Source organism: Malaclemys terrapin, chromosome 2, assembly GCF_027887155.1.
Source record: "Malaclemys terrapin pileata isolate rMalTer1 chromosome 2, rMalTer1.hap1, whole genome shotgun sequence".
In the NCBI taxonomy this organism is placed as follows: Eukaryota; Metazoa; Chordata; order Testudines; family Emydidae; genus Malaclemys; species Malaclemys terrapin.
The window spans coordinates 68,436,942-68,454,055 of NC_071506.1; the positions used below are offsets into that span (position 1 = coordinate 68,436,942).

At 42.2% G+C, this 17,114-nt stretch overlaps 1 protein-coding gene across 2 annotated transcripts; it reads right to left on the reverse strand.

Annotated features, from left to right (window-relative positions):
• Positions 1 to 866: 866 nt before the first annotated feature.
• MRPL15 (mitochondrial ribosomal protein L15) lies at positions 867 to 15,766 on the reverse strand. Of its 2 annotated transcripts, XM_054018409.1 has the most exons (6): positions 15,555 to 15,766; positions 12,269 to 12,426; positions 4,565 to 4,730; positions 4,042 to 4,165; positions 1,323 to 1,427; positions 867 to 1,166 (listed from the first exon to the last, which is right to left on the reverse strand). In XM_054018409.1, exons 1-6 carry the CDS (start codon positions 15,666 to 15,668, stop codon positions 1,090 to 1,092), a joined length of 744 nt encoding a protein of 247 aa, XP_053874384.1. In that variant the 5' UTR covers positions 15,669 to 15,766; the 3' UTR covers positions 867 to 1,089. The 2 variants fall into 2 exon arrangements, with proteins under 2 accessions (XP_053874384.1, XP_053874383.1); XM_054018408.1 differs by having other exon boundaries at positions 867 to 1,427; positions 15,555 to 15,759.
• Positions 15,767 to 17,114: the final 1,348 nt, after the last annotated feature.

The following is a 17,114-nucleotide window of genomic DNA, read 5'->3' on the forward strand; positions in this document are numbered from 1 at the left end:
CTTCAACTTCCGATACCATCTCTCGCTCTTCTATTTTAGGTCCTTATGGCCCTCATCACCCTAGTATCCAAGTGTCTCACAATCATTACGGGTGTTTATTCTAACACTACCCTTGGGAAATGGGGAAGAATTATTCCCATTTTAGATATGGGGAATTGCGGCACAGGGCAGATTAATTGGTTTGCCCAGAGTTGTATATTATGTTTGTGGCTGAGCTAGAAATGGAGCCCCACTTCAGTGTCCCATCTGCTATACCATCCTTCCTATCCTTAGACTCTTAATTTTAATACATATGCAGCTGATCTACAGTCAACGGCTATAATAGCAACATTTGCTGATATTGTTTTTTGTATATATTTTTACTTGTGCCTGGATTTTCTATTTATAGTATTTTAGTTCAATTCAGAAAATCCTGATTAGACACAAATGTGCGTCTAAACTGGTTTTACATATCTGATTAAATCAATAGTCAATAGCTCATGTTCTAATCCCATATCTGCCAATGACCAATTACGTCACCACTATGGCCTTGGGAAAGTTAGTTAATCTCTCAGTGCTTCAGAAACACTAGCTGTACAATGGGAAGAATACTGATCTTTCTCACAAAGGTGTTAAGGATTCAGTTTTGTATAACACACTGATTAAAACACTAAGAATTCTGAAATGTCTTTACAGCAAGATGCATTTCGCTACTTTTTTTTTTTTAGAAGCCTTAAAATGTTAGTTGAAAGTCAAGGTTAAAAATTGGGCTTGAGGAATAAGTGAAAGCTAAAGTTATTGGTACAACCAATTCCTTTGGCTAGCATTCTCTAGAATAAGATCAGCATCAGAATATTTGTAATCAACGAAACAAATGGCAAATGACAGCAAGAGAAAAATGTGTATTTTATTCTTGAAAGACTATTCTCTTCACTACACGGTATTATGACTCAATATAGAAAAGAGATGTACCTGTAGCATTACACAGTCACAAATGTATATTAATGTTTTGACTAGTACAATAAGAATGTGTTTTAAAAAACAAACCTCACTTCTAATCCATTATTTCATATCCAGATGTTTCCTGTACATCTGCAGTTGTCTCAGAATTCATGAGCTGTAGTATCTTAGCAACCTCTCGTCTGTTGGTTTCAGGATTTTCTTTTCACTCATGTTTACCACCCAACCTGGAGCAAGACCAAAGAAAATCTGTCTAGGGTCCTTACGTGTGCTTAGCATTTGGAAAAGTTCATCTTTACTTATGTCTGGCAAAACATAACCATATTTCTTGGCGAGTTCAAGCCTGGCTTCTGGAATATTTGATGGATTGGCTAGATACCCACGATTCTTGGCATCTGTGTAGTAACGAACCAGATCTTCAGGTGGAAGCATTCGCTTTGGAATAGGCTGGCCACGCAGAAAGAAAGGTATTGGCTTGCACAAAATCTCTACAGGCAAGCAAAGGAGAGAAAGAAAGAATTAGGTAATAGTACTTCATAATCAAGGTTCAAAAAAATTAGATGATGCCTCCTTTCCTCAAAAGACAAGTACACCATATGCCTGAAGTCTCTTGCTAGATTATTTACCTGCCACAAACTCATGCAGAGGAAAGGAGGAAAACTAGAGACAAATCTCTCCATATTTTCTTGTTCTGGGATACCAGACATCAATTAAGTTGTACAAATGCAATAAACCAAATGAATCAGTAAAAATATTGTTTAAGAGGAAATACTGATTTATAACCATCTGCATGAACCTCAGTTTTAAGAAAAAATGTTTTAAATATGTACAGTAACGCCTCACTTAACGTTGTAGTTATGTTCCTGAAAAATGCGACTTTAAGCAAAACCATGTTAAGCAAATCCAATTTCCCCATAAGAATTAATGTAAATGGGGGGGGGTTAGGTTCCAGGGAATTTTTTTTCACCATACTAAAAGCTATATATTATATAGATATACACACAGTATACGTTTTAAACAAACAATTTAATACTGTTCACAGCTATGATGATTGTGAAGCTTGTTTGAGGTGGTGAAGTTAGAGGGTGGAAGAGGGAGGGATATTTCCCAGGGAATGCCTTGCTGCTATATGAAGAACTAGCATTTGGCTGAGCCCTCAAGGGTTAGTTAACACATTGTTGTTAATGTAGCCTCTCACACAAGGCAGCTTGAACACGAGGGAGGGGAGACAGCATAGCAGACACAGACAGACACACACCTTGTGTGTGGGAGAGAGAGAGAGAGAGAGAGATATGCACACTGCCCCTTTAAGTAAGCTGACCCACTCTTAAATGCATTGTCTTTTTAAGTGGATCAGGAAGTTGAGATAGCAACTGCTGCTATCCATGTCCCCTCCCTGCTCTATATGGAGAAGGGGTAAGCGGGGTGCAGGAGCAGGGGGAGGGGGACACGCTGACATCAGCCCCCCCATTCCCCTCCTGCACAACAAGCAGGAATCTCTGGGAGCAGCTCCAAGGAAGAGGGCAGGAGCAGCACATGGCAGTGGGGGAAGGGACAGCTGAACTGCTGCTTGACAGCCTGCTGGGCAGCTGCAGAACACGGAACTTAGGGGAGCGGGGAGCTGATAGGGGGGCTGCTGGTCCACCATGGTTCCAAACCCCCACCAGCTCGCTGCAACCGGCTGCTCTTCCTGCAAGCAGTGGACAAAGCAGGCGGCTGCCAAACGACATTAGAAGGGAGCATTACACAACTTTAAATGAGCATGTTCCCTAATTGATCAGCAACATAACAACGTTAACCGGGACGACTTTAAGTGAGGAGTTACTGTATAGCATGCCTGGTTTGGAAAGAAAGAAAGATATGGTACAGTAATGTAAACTGTAAGATTACCATGTACTTAAAGGCCTTGCTTGTAGGTTAGGACTGTTATATCAGGGCTAGAGAGACATGGTGGATGATCATCAGAAGTTGGTCCAATAAAAGCTATTACCTCCCCACCTTGTCTTTCTAATATCCTGGGACCGACATAGCTACACCACCACTGCATATACCAGGGCTGTTTATTTTCAGCTTATGGAGAACTCTCTCTAATGTACTGCCCTAATAAGAATTTCTCTTTACAAATGCCAAACGAACAGTTTATTGGGAACATCCCCAGGGATGGCTACAGTCCACCATTTATTTATTAACTAAAGTGTTCTGGGTTTCTTCGGTTGGTCTAGAAAAATGGACAAGACCAACGTAATACAATTCACTCAATAAGGATCACGTTTGGCCTCCAGTTCATGCATGCAACCACCATTAATACGGTAGATTGTATCTTGCCCAACATTCACATGTACAGACTCAAGCCAAGCAGAAACCACACTCTTCACTGAAACTTTGTAAAAAAGTGATAGCTATTTTGTTTAAGGTGATTCCATGCTCCTCAAATTTTGATTTAAAAAAAACCCAAAACAAATCACTTCCACAATTTAAAAAAATACATTTCAAATCCGTATTTTGCTTTAAAATTGGCTCTTTTGCCCCCCAACTCCCCAAATGGATTGTATTCCTAGAAGAGGAGTCCCAGGAATATAAGCCCACTTTCGCATTTTGTTATGAATGTAAAATTATATATAATATATATTTTTATTTCAAGCACTTCAACTTTCACTGTCAATATTTTCCCTACATCTAATATGGACATAATGGTCATCAGATACAATTGTAAAAATAAACAAATAAACAAACCTGCAGCACTCAGCTAGTTTAACATGTTCCTCCCAACCCCCACCTAAAAGCAACCTTGCACCCCAAATCTGCAAACTCCTTAAATGTAGTTTTTCCCCTACACAGAATAATTTATATAGCATCATTGACTGGGTAGGGCTGATAAGCCAAGAGTAAATAATGGAAAAATGAGCAAGTACTGCTTTTGAGGGAGGTTAATTGAGTAGCAGATTCTCAGCTGCACTGATTTAACAGAGCTCCTACTGGATCTTCAAAAAGAACGAATGATTGACTCTTTCCAATGCAGTCTACATTTAGGATTTAGATTTAAAAAAAAACAACTCCATTCCATCAAAGAAAAGAAGTGGGGAGATGAAGGGGAATTCTTACCCAAACTCCGTGGATCATAGAAGCCTGTCGTAATAACACCACCATTTTTTTCAATTGCAGCAATGGCTAGCTCAGATGCCATCTGTACTTCAATATTTACTTTTGCTGAAAAGTTATCGGCACCCTGCAAGTTACAGCATGTGCATAGTTTAGTTAAACGTAAATGGAATATTTTGGTAGCTATATTTAGCCATCTCTACAGAGTATCAAATATGAAATACAAAAACTAAGTTGGGTCACAATTCTACAATATTCCATTACATGATTTAACAATGTTAACTCTCTTCCAAGTGAAAAAATAACATCTTGCAAATCATAACACACTGTCCAGCTTTTCATGAATAAATAGTGCCCTCTAGTGGATTTAGCATTAGCATTTGGAAACAAAACTGTGGCTTAGAAAAGTAGTCACGCTTCCAAGAGAGAGGGGAAACCAAACCAAACCAAAAAAAAAAAAAAAAAAAAAAAAAAAAAAAAGGAGGCTTTCCACTACCAGTAGACTAATAATGTATTTCAGACATACCTTCTCCACTAGTTGGACACCATAATCCCTTTTGAGTGGCTGTACTGTCACACCTCTGGCATTGGTGAGCTGGGTTAAATCGATCGGTTGAGTGGGGTCCACTCTACCCAAGTCAATAAGGTATTGCAGCTTTTGAAGACTGAGGGGGTGATATTGGCGCCTGTGGCTGGAGAAAAGGCAAAGAAGAGCAAAGAAGTTTAGGATTTCAAAATATGAAGCTGAAATTCAGTTTAGTTAGCAGAGTGAAACAAGCTTCCAGGTTTAGTGGATTAAGAGACAAATGAATGATACAATACTTTTTTGTTTTCCACCCTTTCCTAAATGTTCCAAGTAATTTTGTTTAAAAATAGGCCCATCCATAAGTACATTTTATTCCCGTTTTATAAAATAGGAAACCAACACTATTACTGGCTATCACTGGGTTCAATTCACATCAAAGTAACATCCCCAGCAGCTGGTCAGCTTAATTTGCACAGATGGTCTGGGTTCTAGAGGGAGAGGCTAAGTGTTATTCTGAAGAGGAAATCAGAAAGTTTGAATGCTCTTTGGCAAGTCAAGAAGATTTTCGACAACCACTTCTCCTATGAGTCTAACTCAGCCGCCTTGTTGACACATGAGAATCCGACTCCATGACATAGAAGCATATGCAAAGAATCCTCAGTATTCTACTCCAATGTGAGCTCTTTCTCGGCTTATGTCTAGTTGACAATTTTTATTTAATTGCTTTTCTATTGGGCTTATTGTAAGCAAGCACCTCACAAATATTAATGATTTATCCCTCATATCCCCCTGCAAGGTAAGGAAATATTGAGTAAATATCCACTCCCCCATATGGTTGGGCATTTGATTGGTCAAATAATATCAAAAATGGTCAAATATTTTAAAACACTAATTTACCATAACAGTAACAAAGGAGTAAGACTTTATGGTCTCCAATAAGCTTAGCCTTAGATAAATACATATGCCTAATTGCAAAAAAACAAACAAACAAACAAGTTACTTAACTCAGTTATTTTTATTCAGAAAAATGTGAAGCACACTGTAATGACATTCAAAAAAGTTGACACACCATGACACAATCAAAAAAGCAGGCCAGCCACTACATCAGGGCATTCTTGCTGGAATATTTGACAAGTCAAATAATAGGTAGTCAGCTAATCAGACCACTGATATTATACAACTAATCAACTGACCAGCTTGCCAAATCTACTCCCCCACACACTCAAGGGGAGCAGAAAGATTGCAGCCAAGAGCCATCAGCTTAAAAAAAGGAATGGGGCTAAAAGGGAAAGAAAGTATAAGCAGGCTGGCTGAATCACAGGTGAAAAATCAAGTTTTCAAATAGTTTATTCAAATACTTGTCTCTGTTATCCAGTGAGTTGTATAATTAGTCAGATACTGTAATGGATGTATTTAAATACCTGGGAAATTTATTAAATAATATATTCAAGATTTTGGCTATTTGATCAGTCATAGTAGAGAGTTATATTTCTAACAACCAAATGAAATAGAAAGCTCAGTATTACAATTAAATGAAGCAAAGTATTTAAAATATACAACTCTTATTCCTGTAACCTACAGGCAGTATAGTGGCACAAATATTTTTCACTATGGCTGGTAGGCTGTGACTTCCGCTAACCGGCATACATTTTTCAAACCCTGGAAGTATTTTCACTCGTTTTTATACAAGGGGACCGAGACAGAGATTAAGAATAGGAAGAATACTGTAAATATGGGATGGAAATTTTGTTTGATTACATATGCACAGTAAGTATATCACCCATAAACACATACAAACACTTAACTGTGTTTGGTCTTTGTTATCATGTAAGAATAAACTGGAAAGACATTTTCCAATAGTTTGGGCTTGGATTAAAGCAAATAGCAACATTTACACAAGATTACAAAATACCTTTTGGTTAAAGAATATTCACAGATAAGGTAAATGTATGTTAACCACAAGCTACAAAGAGACCATTTACCTGTATTTTGGCAAAAATTATATTTCTAAGTACAGGATATGTTTCTTGGAACAACAGCAACAGACTCTTTTACCACATTGCTAATTTACTTTGCTATTGTTTTACTGTACAACACAAGTTACTGTTAAACTTCTGTCACTGTAGAAGATTGGATAATTTTTCATTAAAAAGGCCGTTTACTAAATACATTTAACATTAATGAGAAACTCCTAGTTTTTAGATGTTCTTCAGCATTCCCTATTTTGGATTGCTGATTCAGGAAGTCCCTGTCTAACCACCTGTGGAAAGTGCTGCTCATCCACTTTCATGGTAAGGTAAGTTAAGGGGAGGGAGATGACTATTTGGAAATAAAGATTAAGAAAGCAACTTGCTTAAAAAAAGTTTTCATAATACTAATCAAATGTCACTACTAACCACATATTAAATTCACTTAATTATTAGGCATATGCACAGAAAACCTTTAGTAATGAAAACAAATCTGCTACCTATACTTCATTCCACAGAATAGAAACATACACATGAATATTCACCAAAGTCAGTATTAATACCATTAAAAAAATAAAAAAAAAATAAAAATCAAACTACATATTTAGTAAGACTTTATACACAAGCATAGATTAGAAACAGCTCAAGGGTGAAGGAGTTAAACACATGCAATATATCACATGGCCCTTAATGGCTAAAACTGTGGTATATGTTTGCCACTGTTACGAATATTAGTGCCATAAATTTGCATTTACAGAATTAAAAGAAAGTCATGGACCCAAACAGCGTGCACACTAAATTACACAAGAAATGAAGACAGACAAGGAGAAACATGGGTTTCATGTTGCACATGAAACCTGTAAGTTCTGATTTATTTTTAATTGGAGCAATAAAGTAAGGCAAAAAATAGCAGTGATGTGTAGATCAATGACTGACAGAAGTGGATTATGAGAAAGTATCTGTAGAGTTTGAGGACAATTGCCCCACTGGAAGAGGAAGGGTGTTCCAAAAGCAAGGACAGTCATGGAAAAAGCACACAAATTCCAATGGGAGAAGGAAGCAAAGCAGGATGCATAAGCAGAGCATAGGGTGCAAGATGAAATGAAAAAAGTATGGAGTACGATACTTCAGCTGAATCCAGTGAATTTTGCTGTTAAGGAAGTTAGCAAGACTATGGGCAGTCATAAGGGCGCAGAAGTCGACAAGGACAACGGTTTTGAACATTGCTAAGGATGAGTAAAAAAGAATAGTGCAAGTGTGAACGGACAAAATCAGAAAGATTAAGGCTATGTCTACACTACAGACCTTTCAGCAGCACATCTGAAGCTATGCCACTGCAAGGTTTCCCATGAAGCTACTCTGTCAACAGGAGAGAGCTTTCCTGTCAGCATAATTTAATATGGAGATATACCGATTTCATAGAACTGGAAGGGACCTTGAAAGGTCATTGAGTCCAGTCCCCTGCCTTCACAGCAGGACCGAGTGCTGTCCCTGACAGATTTTTGCCCCAGATCACTAAATATCCCCCTCAAGAACTGAACTCACAACCCTGGGTTTAGCAGGCCAATGCTCAAACCACTTGAGCTATCCCTTCCCCCCCAATTAAACCACCCTCCTATGAGCAGGGGTAGCTATGGGCATGGCTACACTTTCAGATGTAGAGTGCTGAGAGTTAAACCCACCTTCGTAGAGCGCAGTAGGGAAAGCGCTGCAGTCTGTCCACACTGACAGCTTCAAGCACACTGGCATGGCCCCATTTGTGGCACTTGCAGCAGCATTGGGAGCAGTGCATTATGGGCAGCTATCCCAGCATGCAAGTGACTGCAACGTGCTTTTCAAATCATAGAATCATAGAATCACAGAATATCAGAGTTGGAAGGGACCTCAAGAGGTCATCTAGTCCAACCCCCTGCTCAAAGCAGGACCAATTCCCAGCTAAATCATCCCAGCCAGGGCTTTGTCAAGCCGGGCCTTAAAAACCTCCAAGGAAGGAGACTCCACCACCTCCCTAGGTAACGCATTCCAGTGTTTCACCACCCTCCTAGTGAAATAGTTTTTCCTGATATCCAACCTGGACCTCCCCCACTGCAACTTGAGACCATTGCTCCTTGTTCTGTCGTCTGCCACCACTGAGAACAGCCGAGCTCCATCCTCTTTGGAACCCCCCTTCAGGTAGTTGAAGGCTGCTATCAAATCCCCCCCTCATTCTTCTCTTCTGGAGACTAAACAATCCCAGTTCCCTCAGCCTCTCCTCATAAGTCATGTGCTCCAGACCCCTAATCATTTTTGTTGCCCTCCGCTGGATTCTTTCCAATTTTTCCACATCCTTCTTGTAGTGTGGGGCCCAAAACTGGACACAGTATTCCAGATGAGGCCTCACCAATGTCGAATAAAGGGGAACGATCACGTCCCTCGATCTGCTGGCAATGCCCCTACTTATACAGCCCAAAATGCCGTTAGCCTTCTTGGCAACAAGAGCACACTGTTGACTCATATCCAGCTTCTCGTCCACTGTGACCCCTAGGTCCTTTTCTGCAGAACTGCTACCTAGCCATTCGGTCCCTAGTCTGTAGCAGTGCATGGGATTCTTCCGTCCTAAGTGCAGGACTCTGCACTTGTCCTTGTTGAACCTCATCAGGTTTTTTTCGGCCCAATCTTCTAATTTGTCTAGGTCCCTCTGTATCCGATCCCTACCCTCTAGTGTATCTACCACGCCTCCTAGTTTAGTGGGGGGGTGGGGTGGAGTGTGGCAAGGAGTGTGTTGTGTGTATGTGGGGGGAGAGAGAGTGGGGTTTTGGGGTGCTAAGAGTGTGTCAGCATGCTGTTTTGTAAGTTCAGATCCCCCCCCCCCAAAGCAAAGCGTAAATGTTTGCTTTTTCTCGGAGCTGATAAGCAGCCGGCTTCTCCGAAACGGAGCTTTGAAAGGGCATTTCCGCATTCCTGCAGCCGATTTCATAACAATGACAAGAGTGGCCACTTGATTAAGGGGATTATGGGACATTTCCGGAGGCTGATCACAGTGCAGTAACGCAACACCTCGTTCACGCAACACCTGCGGAGTCAGAGCGCTCTACGTGCCTTGCCAGTGTGAGCGAGGAGTGAGCTAGAGCGCCCGGGGATGCTTTATTGCGCTGTAACTCGCAAGTGTAGCCAAGGCCTTTGTCAGCAGGAGAGTGTCTCTCGCTGACATAGTGCTGTCCACACTGGTGCTTTTGTTAACGAAACTTATGTTGACCGGGGGGTGTTTTTTTCCACACTACTGACCGACAGAAATTTTATTGACAGAAGTGCTAATGTAGACATAGCCCAAAACACAAAGTGAGTTACACCAAGCCAAGGACATAAAAGGCAATAAAAAGTTTTATCAATTCATTAGGAGCAAGACAAACACAAAGGAAGGAGTAGGTCCACTACTTAACAGGCAAGGAGAGCTAACAACAGAGGACATCAAGAAGGCTGAGGAGTTTAATGCCTATTTTGCTTCAGTCTTCACTGAAAAGGTCAATGGTGATCAGATACTCAACACAATATTAACAACAGGGAAGGAGGACAAGCTAAAGCAGATAAAGAATACGTTAAAGAATGTTTAGGTAAATTAGATGTATTCAAGTCAGCAGGGCCTGATGAAATTCATCCTCAGTACTTAAGGAACTAACTGAAGGAACCTCAGAACCATTACCAATTATCTTTGAGATGAGGTCCCCGAGGGCTTGAACAGGGCAAACATAGTACATATCTTTAAAAAAAGGAGAGAATAAAAAAAGAGGAGCTGGGGAATTATAGATCAGTCAGCCTAACTTTGATACCTGGAAAGATACTGGAATCAATTATTAAACAATGTATGGGTACCTACAGGATAACAGTGTTATAAATAATAGCCATCAGGGATCTTTTAAGAACAAACCATGCCAAACCAACCAAATTTCCTTCTTTGAGAGGGTTACTGGCATATCAGATAGGGAGGAAGCTACAGATGTGATTTATCTAGATTTCAGTAAAGCTTTTGATACAGTCTCACATGACATTCTTATAAGCAAATTAAGGAAATGTGGTGTAGATTAAGTTACAATAAGGTGGGTGCAAGTGGTTGCAAGACTGTACTCAAAGAGTAGTTATCAACAGTTCACTGTGAAACTGGGAGAAAGTGGGGGTGTGTATCTAGTGGGTCTCACAGGGTCTGTCCTGGGTCAAGTACTGTTCGATATTTTAACTAATGACTTGGACAATGGAGTGGAGAGTATGTTTATAAAATCTTCAGATGACACAAAGCTGGGAGGGGTTGCAAGCACTTTGGAGGACAGGACTAGAATTCAAAAAGACCTTGTTAAGTTGGAGAATTGGTCTGAAAGCAACAAAATGAAATTCAATAAAGACAAGTCCAAAGTTCTGTACTTCAGAACTAAAAAACAAATGCATTACCTGCAAAATGGGGAATAACTGGCTAGGTGGAAGTACTGCTGGAGGCTAGAGTGAATCACAAGTTGAATATGAGCCAACAATAAGATGCAGTTGCGAAAAAGCTTAATATCACTCTGGGGTGTATTAGTAGGCGTGTACTATGTAAGACACGTGAGGTAATTGTTCCGTTCTACTTGGCTCTGGTGTGGCCTCACCTGCAGTAGTGTGTGTAGGTTTGAATGCCACACTTCAAGAAAGATGTGAACAAACTGGACAGAGCCTAGAGGAGAGCTATAAAAATGAAAAAAGATTTAGACAATCTAAACCTATGGGGAAAAGTTGAAGAAGAAAAAAAAAAAAAAAAAAGCCAACACTTTGGCATGTTTAGTCTTGAGGCTAGAAGAACGAGGGAGTACCAGATAACAGTTCTCAAATACGTTAAGGGTTGTTATAAAGAGGATGATGATCAATTGTCCTCCATGTCTACTGATAGTATGACAAGAAGTAACGGGCTTAATCTGTAGCAAGGGAGATTTAGGTTAGCTACTCATAAAAGCTTTTCCAACTGTAAGGATAGTTAAGAACTAAAACAGGGTTCCTAGGGAAGTTGTAAAATCACCATCACTGGAGGTGATGTAAGAACAGACTGGACAAACACCTGTCAAGTATGATCTAGGTATACTTGATCTTGCCTCAGCACAGGGCTTGACTAGATGATCTCTCAAAGTCCCTGGAACCACTATACGCCTTTGAGTTTATCTAAAATGGAAAAAAGTTACCATGATGAGAGGTATGGAAGTGAGTAAGTAGGATTGGTTGGCCAAGAGCTGAAGGAAGAGCAGGTGATCTTGCAGAGATGTTGAACCCAATGGGGTTGATCCAAAGCCCACGAGGGTCCCTGGGAGTCTTTCAACAGGCTTCAGATTAAGGCAAGTGAGTGCATGAGTGGAGATAATAAAGGTGGAGAGAGAGCAAGAGCTGAGCAGGAGGAGTGGTGGGACAGATACAGCTGAAAGAGAGAAACAGACAAAGCAGTCAAGTGTGGAAAAGAGGGTAGAAGGCTGTAACTAGGGAGTCATCAATATGGAGAGTAAAAAATGAAGGGAAGAGCGGTTCAGAAGGTGGCAGAGAAGTGAGGGAGACTAGTGGATTGAAAGTTACAGAAAGTGACAAGGGGGAGGGTGGAGAAATTTGGGGGAAAAACAGATGACTAACTGAAAGGGGAGACTGTCTCACATGTTCGGGCTGTGTTCACAAAATTAGATTTTGACTGCCACTTCAGAAGAAAGCTAAAAGCAAATGACATTCCACTTGAAATAAATCTAGAAAGTAAACTTACCTGTGTCCTTCATTATACCCATATTTTGGAATAATCAAGTAAAATGGAGTCTGGCCACCCTCAAAGCCCAATCGGGGGCGATTTCCTCTTTGTCTTTGTCCTCTATGACCTCGACCACTTTTCTTACCTCCATGTCCTCCACGGCCACGTCTTCTTTCCTTGAAAGCAATAATTCCTAAATTCAGTTAATTACACTATGGATACATAAACTCTGGCAATGTACATTCTGAGGAAATATAAGACTGTTCTCCAATGAACTGGGTGAGACTGGTGAGAAAAGTTAAGCATTTCTACTTCTCTAACTAAAGGAGAGAATATTAAACAAAATGTGATTCTAGATAGTTACCTAATCAAATGGTTTGAAAGTCTACATGGATATGTACAAAGCGAAAGTAAGAATATAAGTTATGTCATCCAGGGGTATAAATAAGCCACACATACACCCCACAAGCAACGTAAGTTACACCAGCCAAAGTGCCAGTGTGGATAGCACTATGTAGGTGGGAGAGCTGAAGTAATTAAGTTGATGGAAGAGCTCTCACCCATCAGCTTAGAGCATCTGCACTAGCAGCGCTGTAAGTTCTGTAGTGTAGCCATTTAGTACTATATTTTCCTCTAACATGTTGTTAGCGAGCAAGGATGGTTAAGTGGTTACAGCACTAGTCTAGGACTTGGGAGACCCAACTTCAATTCCTTGCTCCACCACAGATCCTGTGTGACCTTAGGAAAATCACTTAGCCTTTCTGTGTCTCAGTTTCCCTCTCTGTAAAAAGAGGATAATAGTACTTCCCTACCTCTCAGAGGTATTAGGAGGATAAATACATTCAAAAGATTGCAAAGCATTTTGAAATCAACAAATGAAAAGTGCTATATAAAAAGAGATTAGGTATTATTGTAGGTCTAAGAGTCAGATATTTTCTCCTGAATGATAAACTACTGAGATTTCCTGCCCATTTAGGTCATGTCTACACTACAATCTTAAATCGACCTATGTTAGGTCAACTTGAAGCCACCGCAGTAATTACTGCAATGGCCGACGTCCACACTATCCTCCTCCTGTCGGTGGTGCGTGTCCTCACCAAGACCATTTCCACCAACTGAAGAGGGATAGTGTGGGGGGGATGAGAGCCGGGGCTCTCAGCTTTGCACAACTCCCCTCTGGGAAGGGAGGGGACAACCACCCAGGACTTCTCGCCTCCAGCAGGGTGATCCACGCCCGGAGTCTGGTTGGCTACCATTCTCCCGGAGGAGGGTGGGGAGCCAGGACCCTGAGGGTGCAGCAGGGAACCCAGGCGACAGCCTCGCTTGGAGTGGAGACCCAGCAGCAGCCCAGCTGGGGAGCTGGTTTTCTTGTCAATTTCATCCTGCCTTGTACACCTAACTCTGTAGCGTAGACCAAGCCTCAGTGAGGATTCTATTTGGAAGTTGAGCAGGAGAAGATTCCATCTCACAATAAAATAAGAGGTTAAAGAAAAGAAAATAATTTTGTATATATTTATTAGCATGAATGTGACTGGACGGAATCAGACTGATTCAAGAGTTTGTAGTTTTCACTGCTGTTTGGGTGAAGGAACTTCTAGTGTGCAGCAGCAGGTTCTACAAAGACAGTTAGTGCACAGAAGGGTGGAGGGCTGTACACTTACCCCACAGCTTGCCATGAACTGGCTTGTTGTACAGACATGCCCTGATTGACTTTGTAGAATGATTTTAAAAGCAAGGTTTTTATATATAGTGTAAAAGAATAATTACCCGATACTTCACAGAATAATCTGATTAACTGCACATCATAAGAAGGAATGTCACTCATTTTAAACCTTATTTTCCCTTGTGTCACTGACTTGCTGTTCACTGTTTATTAATACTGGAGTTATTTACACCAGAAATGCTATCTATAAAATAGAAGCTCATTTACCATAGGTATTGGTCATTCATTTCACATTCTCTTACTCCCTTTCATTGTGTTCTCAGTTTGCATCTGTTACACGGGGAACCACGTAAAACCTCTTTATTTTAACATTTGGCTATTTTTATTTGGTGTCTGTTAGTTAATTCAGGCTATTTTAATGTATTAAATAATGTGAACAGTAGTCAGGATAGTAGCAATTTAAATAAGACACCATTAAATGATGCAGTTGGTATTTTCACATTAATTTTATTCAATAAGTTCAGAAGGCATAACATTAGGTACTGTAAAAATCAGCTACTCTGCATAGTTGGACTCCTACACAGAACACTCTCCAGGGTTGGGGCTTTAAATCTGTTTCATATTCCTCGATCCCTAACCATTTGAGAATTGTGAATCTGACATTTTCAAAGACATGAACTACCAACATTTTACACTTCCTACTTTAGCTTCTGGTAAGTTATCCCCCCATACACACAATTAAGGGGCATTAATAGAAGAGGTGGGGAGACAAGAGGGAACAGTCAAGTTAATAGTGCAGCTCTTCTTATAAATTTTATTTTAAAGCGCTTGACTCAAATCCTGCAATTGGATCCAAACAAATGGATCCCTGGGCGGAACCCCATAAAAGTCAAAGGGGTTCACCCACAAAGATCCAATTTCAGGATTGAGGCTTTTGTGCCCAGCCTCATTAGGAACGGTTTCAAAAATCTGCACCAATGCAACTACATTGAGGTAATTCAATCAATCCAAACCCTTCGATATGGACATACTGCAGTCGAGGAAAATATCTACATTAAGAGTTTGCACTGGTGATGCAACAAAGAGTCCTGCAACTGGTGATGCAGTTTCAAGTGGGCAATTTTCTCAAACTGAGACAGATGATTACATCTACATTACAGACCTCTGTTGGCATAACTATATTGGTCAGGGGCGTGAAGCTGTACCAGCAGGAGTCTTTAGCATCTTTAACATTTATCTGTTAGCATTCTACAGCCTGGAGTCAAGCCAATCTAGGAGAATTTCAGCTTTCACGGGGGCGAATACACAGTCTCATCGCTGGGGAGAGGACCCAAAAAAGCACGAACGCTAAAGGCCAAAAGGCGGCATAATTTTCTAAGCCAGCTTCGTGGTTTTTGAACGCCAAGGCCCCACAGCACCGAAAGGGCTTCGGGACCAGCCGGCAAACGCAAGAGACAGTCGGTCTCGGGACTAAGGAGCCGGCCCGGGCTGGCGCGGATCCTGCAACAACCGGGAGTCAGCGCCGAGCAGCTAAGGCCGCCCAGCAGCCCGGGTACCTGGGGGGGAGCGGGCCCAGCCTCGTTATCGGAGAGGCAAGGCCCGGGCCGAGCCCGCTCCGCGTCTCCTGCGCCCGACACTCACCGATTTCTTGGCGCCGGGGTTGGGTCTCAGGTTAACCAGGCTGACCCTGGGCAGGGCCCGGAGTAGCTCCAGCGCCTTGGGCCCGCCACCACCGCCCCGCGACGCGGCTGCCATGGCCGCTCGCTGCCGCTCCCGCACGCCCGCGGCCTGCAAGGGCAAAAGCGGCCGCCACCAGCTAGCAGCGTGCGACGCTAGGCAGTGCGCGTCACTTTACGGCAGCCGGAACCCCTTCCCCCTCCCAACTGTCGCGACGCGGCTGTGTCGGGGAGGACAGGCGGGCGGGGACGGAGCGGGCGGAGGGGAAGCGGGATCGGTGAGACAATGTGGGTGGGGAGCAGGGGCGGGGTGGCCGGTTTACACGCCGCGCAGTGGAGCGCGTGTCCATGGATTGTGTGGCTTGTGACTGCACCCGTTTCCTGGGATAATACAGATAAAACAGTGAACCCAACGGAGTTTACCCACTGCCTGGCATGCTGGCAGATATTGTTTCCTTGCACTCCCCCATCTGTCTGTACCCATCTGTTGTCTCTTGTCTTAGGCTAGGTCTACACTACCCGCCTGAATCGGTGGGTAGAATTCGATCTCTCGGGGATCGAATTAGCGCGTCTCGTCGGGACGCGACAATCGATCCCCGAATTGATGCGCTTACTCCACCAGCGTAGGTAGAAGTAAGTGCCGTCGATGGGGAGCCGCGGCCCGCGGAGGTCGATTTTGCTGCCGTCCTCACAGCGGGGTAAGTCGGCTCTGATACGTCGAATTCAGCTACGCTATTCGCGTAGCTGAATTTGCGTATCTTAAATCGACCCCCCCCTGTAGTGAAGACCTGCCCTTATACTTGGATTGTAAGCTCTTGGGGTGCAAGGGCTGTCTTCTTGATTTGTATTTGTGCAGCACCTAACAGAATTGGTTGCTGGTCCATGACTGGGACTCCGAGGCACCACTGTCATACAAATAATAAGTAACAATAATGATAATTTGCTTCAATATACGAAACAGATGTCAACATCAACTCACCCCTGCACCATAAGCTTATGCTGTACACAGGATGGGCTTGTTTATACTACCAGCATAAACTATGGTGTAAATCTAACTGGGATATAGTTGTACTGCTATAACTCTCCCTATGTGGATGAGTTTATTATAAGAGTGCCTTGTTTTGGTTTAGTTTATGTCACTTAGGAAGGGGTTAAAGTGAAACCAAAAAAAGCCTTTCTCATTCCAGAATAAGAGTGTCCAAACAGGGAGTTATATCTGCATAACTAAGTTTATTCAACTATACCCAGTGCTTAATTTGTGCCAGGGCTTAGTGTCAACACCTCTAGGTTGGCAGCCCATAGCCCTGACAGGGGCACTTCTGGCTCCTGGCCAGCAGCCACCATTCTCTGGCCATCCAGCTCTGAAGGCAGCGCAGCCCCAGCAGCAGCACAGAAGTAAGGGTAGCAATATCATACTCTAATGGCACCTTTACTTCTGTGTTTCTGCTGATGGCTGCGCTGCCTTCAGAACTTGGTGCCCAGCCAGCAGCTGCTGCTTTCTGGCCAACCAACTTGAGCTCCGGCA

What these genes read in the sequence shown, in the direction of transcription:
- MRPL15 (XM_054018408.1), bottom strand. Translation starts at nt 15,668, where the DNA reads ATGGCAGCCGCGTCGCGGGGCGGTGGTGGCGGGCCCAAGGCGCTGGAG. An exon ending in GGGTATAATGAAGGACACAG is followed by an intron (nt 4,731 to 12,268) that starts GTAAGTTTACTT and finishes CCTTTTCTCCAG; the next exon opens with CCACAGGCGCCAATATCACC. An exon ending in GTGTCCAACTAGTGGAGAAG is followed by an intron (nt 4,166 to 4,564) that starts GTATGTCTGAAA and finishes TGTAACTTGCAG; the next exon opens with GGTGCCGATAACTTTTCAGC.